This window comes from Oenanthe melanoleuca, chromosome 13 (genome assembly GCF_029582105.1).
Source record: "Oenanthe melanoleuca isolate GR-GAL-2019-014 chromosome 13, OMel1.0, whole genome shotgun sequence".
NCBI lineage: Eukaryota > Metazoa > Chordata > Aves > Passeriformes > Muscicapidae > Oenanthe > Oenanthe melanoleuca.
The window spans coordinates 11,757,039-11,767,565 of record NC_079347.1 but is presented as its reverse complement, the minus strand read 5'-3'; the positions used below and the strand labels follow the sequence as shown (position 1 = coordinate 11,767,565).

Sequence of the window (10,527 nt, the reverse complement as noted above, 5' to 3'; positions counted from 1 at the left end):
GACTGAAGTTGTTGATTTATGTTTACTTAGCACAACACTAGACCAATGGTTATAAGCAAATGGCATCACCCTTCTTTATGTGTCAGCATTTCTCAGTGTTTGGCTAAAGCCCAAATCCTAAAATGAGAAAGGAAAGTAAATTGTACTGGAATAATGTTTTCTAATTCCAGTGTCATCAAGATGTCCTATCCCTAATCAGCTTCTCTGATCTACTATTTCCCCCCACCCCCCAAAACCAATTCAGCTACCAAGTGATTGAAAGTGGCAGGAGTTCCCTGATGGCTTAAGGAAATTTACAAGCAATTGTAAAATTTTTTGAAATACTTTTTTTTTATTACTTTTTTTCATTTGTCTTAGAAAGAAATATGAAATCTGCATGCAACTTTCTAAATATTTAAAACATTTAAATAGCATATGATAATTTAGCAGTACAGTACATTATACAGCGAGATAATATAGGGAGACTTCCTATAGTATATTTACAAATGAAAAGGTAGTTTTGTTATATTAAAAAGAGGAATGCACTGCTTAACATTGAAAGTATTACATTCAAAATAATTAATAGGTTGTATTGTGACTAAAACATACATAGGTATTTATATGTTTGCCCTATCATATTTTTCATAAAAAGATACCTTTTAAAGGCTTTTTTTTTTTGTTGTAGCTACAAATCTAGGAAAACATACACAATAGTCTTGAAGCTTAAGATGTCTCAGTACTGAAGCCACAAACTTTCTGTAAGTGCTTCAGGTGAAAAAGAAATTAAACATTTTCTTAGTAATAAAAATGACCTAGAAATGCTTTCTAATGCATGAGAGGTTAAATGGGAGGTGCAGGATGCAGCAGGACCTCAGGTCCATTGAAGAAGAGGTACACAAGTGATGCTCACGCTCGTTTGACAAGGTGCTGAGGGACCTCACTCCTGCAGACACAGCCACAGCATTTTAGTGGCATCTTCCCCAGCAAACTCATCTTTGGTCCCTGCTCTGCCTGACTGAGGTGGAGGCTGCAAACACGAGCAGCAACCCCAGCCTGAAGTGTTCCCACTGCCAGGGGGTGAGGGCCATGGCTGTACAACACTGTCACAAACAGTTCTGTTTGCCTAATGAGCTTATAAAGCTCGATTGCAATCATAGTGAAATATGAATGAATAATAATTAAAAGCAAAAAACTCCCAAAAGAACTTATTTAAAACGAAAAGCATGTGTTTTCCTAATTTCAGTACAGAGCAGATGGGTATGAAATCAGAAATGCAACAGATGCTTGTGAAATCTGGAAGCCTTTTGCATACGGCTATAAAATGTAAAAACTGACCCTTGGTAAAAAGTGCTTTATAATAATATAGAATTTGTGTCTTATGCCTGCGAGAGAGAAATAATCTTCTGTAGAGCCCAGTCCTATGCCAGCCAAGGGAGTCCACTCCATTCCTTGTACCACTTTCTCTTACTCTTCATAAACCCTAAACAAAAGAAGAGCCAAGACCAGGGTGTTTAAACTAGGAACGTAAAAACTCAATTTCAAATACAAAAAGAATATTACATAATAATAAACAACCCAAAACCAGCAAAACCCCATAACCCAGATTTTAGCCTGTGCCTGAGTAACTTGAAAAGTAAGTTATTGACTTCATCAGTTAGCAGATTGCTGCCTGTATCCATAAAGCATCTGGGAGGAGTGCTGGGCTTCGACACTTTCAATTCTTAGAGGCATGTGGGGAGTGGCACACTTTACCATAATTATCTGGGTAAATAACATGAAGAAATCCACATCTACTAATTCACTTTAAATGCTGGAAAATCCCTATCTCATATATGAATGTTGAAGCTTATAATGAGCTTTATATATTTTACAATACATTCACGATATCTGTTGTTTGCAATAACTTTACTCTATTTCACTTTTCTAGATTATTTCCTGACAGCACAACTTGATGGGCTTGTCTGTCTGTGTGTTTCCTGAGGGCACAAGCCTGGGACTGAGCATCCTTTGTCATCTTAATGACTGCTTTATGTAAAAAAAAAAACCAAAAAAACGGGAAAGAGTGTAAATATGTGGTTATGCAATAGCCAGGGCTTCCCCACGTGCTCTGTTTGTGAAGCAGATGCAGGGAGCTGGCAGGAATTTGGGGAGATGGCCAGGGGCTTGCTGTGCCCTGGCATTGCCTGGGCTGGGGATCTCTGGCACCCTTGGGCCTGCAGGGAGAGCAGCCTGCGCTCCCTGGCCTTACTTGAGCTCGCTCTGGGGAGCAAATTCCCCACCAGAGGAGAAAGAGGAGGGTTTGATGGACCTGTACTGTGCGTGGGGGCTCTTTCTTGGCCATGGCTGGGGACATGGCAGGAGCTGGGCTGCTCCCGTTAATTACCGATGGGGACATCACCAGGAATTCATGTCTCACTCTCTGTCTTCTGCCTATGACTTAGGAAAAACACAACTCTCTTTGCAAGGCAGAAGCTGTCAGAGATTTTTATCGGAAAATTATCATTTTGCTGGGAATCATACACTAGCTAAAATCAGCAAATGCCTGCCTCATCAAGTATTGATGTGTGGGGCACTTCCCATCTCTCCTGACTGCTTTTCTCATGACTGTGCCAAAGTAGTTTAGCTTTTCATCTTGGATTTTTACCCATAGAAGGGAGGTGAGTGTATGTAAATAACAGAGAACGTCAGCTGATGAATATTTTACCCAAAAATAATTACTATTTATAGTCAGAACAGCCTAATGCCAAAATAGAAGCGAGAATTGCATGTGTCAGGAAAGAATTAATATCAAGAACACCCGTTTAAAATTGTAATTTTGGTAAAGAAATACATCCTCTGTGCTGGGTGGAGCATTTGCCAGCATGTGCATTTTCCTGTTTTTTCCACTCCTGAGCGCTGCTGGTTGCCTGACTTGGCTCCAGGATCCTTAGCCATGCAGCAATCTGCCTTACCTGCCCTTCTCCTTCCACACTCGGTACCACTTGAGCAGCCTGACCGTGTTCTGGCGCTTGGGGTTGAGGCAGTGCTGCTGCTCCCCCCTCACCCGTGTCCACAGTGTCACTCTGCAAGGCAAGGGGACAGCTCACAGGACATGAGAAATCCCCTGCTCCCTGCCAGGATGGCCAGGGCTCCCACCCAGCGGGGCAGGGAAGGGTTTTGCAGCTCTGTGCTTTGTGCATGCAGATATTTTGAGTTTATTGGGATAAGGTCAGAGCAGCTGCTCTTCCTCAGAGCAGGGCATTGAGGTTGTACCAGGTGAAGACATACCCACTGGTTTTAGTCAGTGGGTTTGCTCAGCCTAAGTGTTAGATAGCATCTTTTGAGCATAATTAATTTAATTAGGGCTCATTTAGGCAACCACAAGCACTTTGCATGAGGAGACAGTTCCAGTACACTCAACAATACTTCATCCAAGAGAAACTATCAGAACTGCTTCATTGATTATTTTAAATTTTTTTTTCCCCTTAATTCTATAGTATTTTAAAAACTTGCATGTGGCAGAGTGCTTGAGTGCCCAACAGCCAAGCTCTGAACCTCAGCACCAGCCCTGGGGGCTTCAGCCTCCTCTGATCACACTTGATCCTGCTCTCCTTGCCAGCTTGGTGTCCCCTTATTGTCAGGACAAGCATGCTGGGAGACACAACATGGCAAAAGTCTTTCCATCATTTGAGGTTCCCTCCTGGAGGGCTCAGTGAGGCTGCCACAGCTGAGGTGCCATGAGGGATCTGGAGTTGGGTCCCAACAGAATGGCTTTCCAGAAACATCAACACCACCCCACTTTTGGAGTTCAAAATTGAGCACTTTTCTGGTTTTCTTATTAATTTTGTGATTAAAAAACCCCCAAAAACTTTCAAAACATTCAAACCAAACCAAAAACATTCAATCCAAACATTCAAAAACCAACCCAAAATGACAATTTGTATTCAAATTAATAATTTTCTGGAAATACCATCCATAACAGGGAAAACCAATCACTGATTTAATTAAAACCCTAGTGGAATTAATGAAATGCTGGTAGATACTTGAGTGTAATGATAGCAGAAACCCAGAAATACCTGCATATACTGATGGGCTTCTTTAATGGTTTGGTTCAGAAAGAAAGACAAAATGCCTTGCAGACTTTCCCAGCTGGTCCTGCTGGTGCTCACAAATTAAAACATGCTGCTTGAATGAACTGAACTGAGCGTCTCACCACGATTTCAATTTCAAGGTTTCACAAGGTGCTCAAGCAGGACTTTCTGCTCAATTAGCCTTCCTCCCTGCTCCCCTTTTCTGCTCCATCTCCAGCTAAGATCACACAGGGTTAAGGTGTAATTTCCAGGTTATTTTCTGGGAGGATGTGGAGACTTTTCCCCAATGCAAAGGAAAGCAGGAGAAGAGCCTGTAATGACTGTGGGCATCAGAAAGGGAAGGGTCAGTGCTAAAAACTATGGATTAACTCTGTTCTAAGGGTGTTCTCAGCCAATTCCTCTGAAAGCAGTGTGTGCTTCAGAAGGAGAGTTTTCCTGGAGCTTTGAGTTATGAGTTTTAAGTGATTTGAGGGCGAAGCAAGGTTTCTCCATGCAGCAGCCACCTCCTCAGCTGTGCCATCTGCACTGGCTGATCCAGATCTTGGCTGGGGTTTCTCTTCTGACAGACCATAGAGGATGTTTCCAGAAAGTGATGGACAAGCTGAATCGCAGGAGAGGAGCAGGATTACCTCTGAAAAGCTGCAAGCCCTACATTTGCACCAGAAGCAGTGAAGACACTCTGGATTTACCAATCTGCAGTCTGAGCAGAAGAGATCCATGGTTTGACTCTCAGGTGTGCTCTCTCATTCCTCAGGGTGAGATGTATTGTTTTGATATCACATGTAGCCTTTCTGCTTTGGTTCTGGAGGGTGGACAGCAGAGATGTTCCCAAGGCAGCCCCATGGTCCCCTGCCATTTTCAGACAGTCCCTGATGGATGCAGGGTTGGGTTGGCAGCGTGTTTGGGCACCCTGACATGACCTGGAGCTGCTTTAGAGGATGCTGGTGTGACAACTGTGCCTAAGAGGTGCTGTGGAAGCCTGAGTGAGGAGTTAGCTGGATGGGCTGCAAGAAGAGGCTGAGAGAGCTGGAGAAGGGATGAAGCAGCAGGAACCTCCAGTGGGATTTGTCCCTTTGCTGCCCAGGGTTTGGTGGCTGGAGCCTTCACCCTGGTGTCAGTGTCCCTGTGCCAAATCCTCCCCAGTATGTCCATGCCTCCAGGGCTGTGAGAAACACCCCAAGTTAACCTGTTACCCCAGAACCCTGTGCCCCCACACACCTCATCTGCAGGGACAGAGGGGCTGCACTCTGCCTACCAATACCCTGTCTGCATGACCTCAGGATCCTGGCTCTGGTGCTGTCATCCCAGGCTGCTGTGGGAGCTGCCATTACCTTCACTGCCCCTGGAGAAAGGCACTACTGGGAGCATATTTCCCATCAGCTCTTCTCAGCCTGATAGATCTCCACACTCTGGGATGAGGCAAAACATGGGTGGGGGTGTTCCAGAACATTTCAGGTAGAAAGAATTCAACTTCCCTCCTATTTTCTGCCGCTTCCCCTCATTCCAGGAGACAGATACACTCACAATTACTGCTAGATATACCATGAATCTTGGTAGGTTTTGACTAGACTTAGGACTCAGTCTAACTGTCTCTTACCCTGTGGCACAGCTCTGCTGGGGGGTTATGGCTGCAACCTCCCTAAGTGCACCCCCAAACCCACTGTTCCTCTATCCAACACAATTTATATCATGTTTCTGCTCTAAGGGAACTTCTAAGGAGGGCAGAATGGGACACAGCTTCGACAACTCGTTTTAGATGATCACTGCAGCAACAAAAACTCAGTTGCAGGAATTTAGCTCCTCTGTGCCATGTCCAGAGACTCCTGGATAAACTGGTTCCCAGAATATTAATTTCAGTGCTTTCAGTGCTGAGTTCAGGCTGCATCAGGGTGCTGGGAGGGTGGTGATGGCACTTGGTTTGCCCTGCCTGCCCCACAGACACCCCAAGCCATGAGACAGCAATGGGACAGTTCTGTCCCAGCAGCTGCTGCAAACCCTGGACAACCCTCAGCCTTGAATAGTATTGCTCAACATCTGCCCTGTCAGGCTGGAAAAGCAACTGTTCCTACACAGCATTCTGGCTTTCCCAGATTTCTGATTGGGAGTAAAATGTTGCATTAATGAGATTTGTTTCATACCCCCTGGTCACCATCTGCTTTTGGGCAAATAACTGGAGTGGGATGCCAAGAGTTAGTGTCCCTCTATGACATCATTTTACCACTGAAGGGCCAAAGCAAACAGAGTGAAGCTGTGAGGAGCTGATTCAGGCAGGGTTGCTCTGCAAGAATTTTTCCGTTCCGGTCACCATCGGCTGGCTTGGGTGTAAAGATGTGGGTCTGACGTTCCCTGAGCTCAGCTTTGCTCACAGTGATGCTGCTCTGCCTCTGGAGGAAGCCTAAGGAAGCTTGGATCTCCATTCCTTCTGCACAAGCCCTCTGCTGAGCTGGCGAGACAGTTCCAGGTGGGACAGCTCCTGTGTTAGTGCCAGGTGGGTGGCACTGCAGCCCCAGGGCACTGCAAGGGGCTGCAGGTGGTGTGCAGCCTGCACAGATCCCCTTGATCTGCAGCTGTTCCATGGGGGAGCTGCATCAAATCACTCCTTGGTCTCCTGGGCTGTGCCTGACCTTGGGACCATTTTCCTCCCCTCCTAGGTGGCAGTGGGGCTCAGTGCAGTCTTTTTGGGTTATCTGCCCTTCTGGTTCTTATCTAGCTGCTGGTTGGATGTGCTTTGTTGGGGCAATCTTAAGACAGCCAAACAGGACCAAAAAAAAAAAAAAAAAAAAGACAAACCCACCCATATTAAAAATCTAAAAATTCCTTCCTTTTTTAGGCAGTTATGTAGAAAATCGCTGTACCTGCCTCAGCTTAGTTACCCACTACATCAGTTTGGGATTTCACAGCAGCATTGGTCCTGAATTGCAGGGACACTGGGAGGAAAGCATTTGATTACATGCTGAGTAACCCATCAGGTGAAGGGGATTCCTCTGGTACAATGCAGGCTGGAATAACTCTTCTTTGCAGAAACCACAGGAACCAAACTCTGCTCACATTTCTTCTGCATGCTTGGAATAACTTGAGTAAATAGTTCTGAATTTTAACAGGCAACTTGGAGTAAAATTTGTCCCTATTTTCTGCTACCCATTCTGGAAATACTTATTTGATTAAAAAAAAAAGTGTCTAAAAATGATACCTGGGGTTTTGGTCAAAATTACACCTTTTCTTTTTTTCATCTGATGCAGCAAATTCCTATTCCCAGGAATTAGCATGCCAGGGCATGAGGAAAACAAAGAACAAAGAAGGAACTTCCAGATAAGGTGAAGCAGTTCAGCTGACAGGGAAACAGAAAGCAATAAATGAAGGAAAACTTACATAATCATCTCTTCCACACAAAACGGGTACCTCGGTTTTATTTCCAGCTTCCGTACATTAGAGAATCTTATTTTAGGACCTTTTCTTGAGCATTTGCACTTCACGCCTACAAGAGAAAGCATTTTCTCATTCTCCTGCAAAGCCTCCTGCATACCAAGTGTCCCTTCCCCTCCAGCCTCTGTGCATCCAGGAAAACTTCAATTTGCTCTTTCTAGCCTTGGTGGAAAAGATTAAATTTTTTTAATGCTGTTGAGCCTTAAAAGAGATTTTTTTTTTCCTTTGGTATATCCCAGAAAAAGGTAGTGACTCTCTGGGAAATATGTTTTAGAGCACTACATATGTTCCAGGACTTTGTAAATAGCAGATTTTTTAAAGTGCACCTGCTGTGATTAAATACAATTGTATTTAACAAAAGGAAATTAAATAATTAGAACTCGCTTTAAACCGAGCAAGCAAGTGCATGTCTGGGCTACTTTCTCATTCACTCGTGTCTCACTCGGACTTCGTAGGACTTTGAGTCATTTCTCCTTGCATGGATGCTGTGGTGCAGTTATAGGACAAAAGCTGAGCATTTTTAACCCTCATTTTTGTGCATGGCAGAAAACGCAGACTGTGCCACCACCTCACATCCAGCTCTGCTCTATTTGCCCTGAAAACCACTCTCAGTTTCAAAGGAGGTGCTTGAGCTCTATTCCTGAATAACGAAGAACGTGGCATGACCTGCTCCACTGCGAGCTCTTCGCCTTGCAGTGAAGACACAACTTTATCCCTTGTATTTTACCTCTACTTCACCTTTAAATAACCTGCAGCACCCTTACTCCTAGGTTCCATACATCGCACCTTTCTACCGTGCAGGGGATGGCTGAGCCCAAGCCAGGGCTATCAAGACACAAACGCAAATTACTGGAAAAGAGATTTACATGGGAATAAGCAGATTAAACCACTTTACCTTCGGCGCTGGCTAAGCACATCGCGATGAAGAGCAGGAGCAGAGCTGCTGTCAGGAGCTTCATTGTGAGACAGCAGGTACCCGAGGAGCCGCCTGGGGGTTGCGGTGTCGGTTCGCTGTGGTTTGTGCCCCGGTGCCGTGTCCGGGGCTGGATGAGCAGGGAGGGCACGGCGGAGCGGCTCCCGGCGGAGCGGCTCCCGGCGCTGCTGCGCTCTGCCGCCGCCTCCCCTTCTCCTCCTTTAAAGCGCTCCCGCTGCCCTCGCTCCCGGCTCATTAATATGCACAGCAACTCCACGGCTCCCTCCGCTTCCTCAGCCCCGGCGGGGAGGGGGGGACCGGCACCCCGGCGGGGGAACATCCCCCATCCCCGCCCCGCACGCCCCGCAGGGAGCGCAGGCGATGGGGCGGCTGCTCCTGCCCCTGCCCAGCCGGGACCTTTCCCATCAGCGGAGGGCTGTGGGGAGGGTGATGCGTGTGTTTGTATGAGTGGGGCTGTTAGCTGGAAACCATCCGCTTGTGAGCGCTCCAGGGATGCCCGCGCTCCGCGGAAATTCCCATCTACCTTGGAAATAAGATTTGGATTCTCTCGTTCTCACCTGGGAAGTGGTGTCACCTTTTGTCACGGATTGACTTAAATATTAATTTTTCTAGCTAAAGGAAAGTTTAGTGAATCAAATGAGAAAAGATTCCTAAAAGTGTTGTTAGGTGTTAGCATGTGGAATGCTTTAGGAAATAAACTCGGTTTATCGTTGCTTTAATGAACATTCGAACGATATTCTGTTCCATGAAGAACAGGGTAGCAGCACGCAGGAACTTCATGGATGTAAATACGCGTTCCTCCTCCCTTGCAGAGTCTGTTTCTGATTTCAGAAACAGCTAAAAGAGCATCTTTGAATCCAGATTCCAGATTTTTGTCTAAATGAAACGGGTGGAGATCAGAGTGGGGTTTAATCGCCTTCGCAGCAATGTATTCCAAACGCCAAACGCCTCTGCGGGTCCGCGGTTCATCGCAGCCCCGCTCACAGCCATTCCCGTTATTAGGACCGACCGAAAGCAGCCGCCCTGCCAGCCCAGCAGCGCCTGGGGAGAGCTGGCCACGCACTCCCAGCTCCACTTGCATTTTAAGTTTCCCACATGGCTTCGTTCCTGCCGGCTCCCATTGGCAGCGGCCATCCCGCTGCGTTCCCGGCCGGCTGTTGGCAGGCTGCGAGTACAGCCCTACCACACACAGGCTGCACGTTGTGCACAGGCAGCTGCCGTGCTCCTGGCCCTGGCTCCATGTGGGACGTGCCGACATCGGGGAACAGCCTGCCTGCCCTGCCTGCCCTGCCTGCCCTGCCTGCACAGCCCTGCCTGCCCTGCCTGCACAGCCCTGCCTGCTCTGCCTGCTCTGCCCTGCCTGCCCTGCCTGCACAGCCCTGCCTGCTCTGCCTGCACAGCCCTGCCTGCCCTGCCTGCTCTGCCCTGCCTGCCCTGCCTGCTCTGCCCTGCCTGCACTGCCTGCACAGCCCTGCCTGCCCTGCCTGCACAGCCCTGCCTGCTCTGCCTGCTCTGCCCTGCCTGCCCTGCCTGCTCTGCCCTGCCTGCACTGCCCTGCCTGCACTGCCTGCTCTGCCCTGCCTGCTCTGCCTGCCCTGCCTGCACTGCCTGCACTCCCCTGCCTGCTCTGCCTGCTCTACCCTGCCTGCACTGCCTGCCTGCCATGGGGAATGCCAGGGGCTGCGCATCAGGGACAGTGCTGGGGGCACTGGCTGACGTGGCACGGAGCTTTTGGGGTGAAAGGCCTGTTTTGGGGCTGTGAGGCTGCTGCTGGGGAAGGTATGGCATAGTTTCTGTTGTGCTTTTGGTGTTTCTGCTGCGCAGCTCTAAACCAGCTCCAGCAGCTCTCATTGCACCCTGCTAGGAATGGTTTGTGGGCTGAGCTATTAAATGCCAACAGGACTCAAGAGAGAGGTTTGTTCCAGAGCTTGGGATGAAAATGAGCAGCTGAGGTATGGAAGGTCTCAGTTCAAATCTTTTAAATATACTCCCATTTTCCTTTCACAAAAAAACCCACCCCCAAATCACAAGGAGGATACAAAAAGCTTTTTAGGAATTACTATCAGCTGGTGGTGAAGATGTTCATTGGGCACGGGGCGAGCAGGGGGAGGAGGGGAGAAT

The 10,527-nt window shown here is 47.5% G+C and overlaps 1 protein-coding gene across 1 annotated transcript; it reads right to left on the bottom strand.

The window, feature by feature from the left end:
• Positions 1-345: 345 nt before the first annotated feature.
• On the bottom strand, positions 346-8,746 carry CXCL14 (C-X-C motif chemokine ligand 14). The gene is made up of 4 exons (XM_056502617.1): positions 8,368-8,746; positions 7,419-7,524; positions 2,931-3,041; positions 346-1,459 (listed from the first exon to the last, which is right to left on the bottom strand). The coding sequence occupies exons 1-4, from the start codon at positions 8,723-8,725 to the stop codon at positions 1,444-1,446; spliced, it is 591 nt and encodes a 196-aa protein (XP_056358592.1). The 5' UTR covers positions 8,726-8,746; the 3' UTR covers positions 346-1,443.
• Between the last annotated feature and the right edge of the window lie 1,781 nt (positions 8,747-10,527).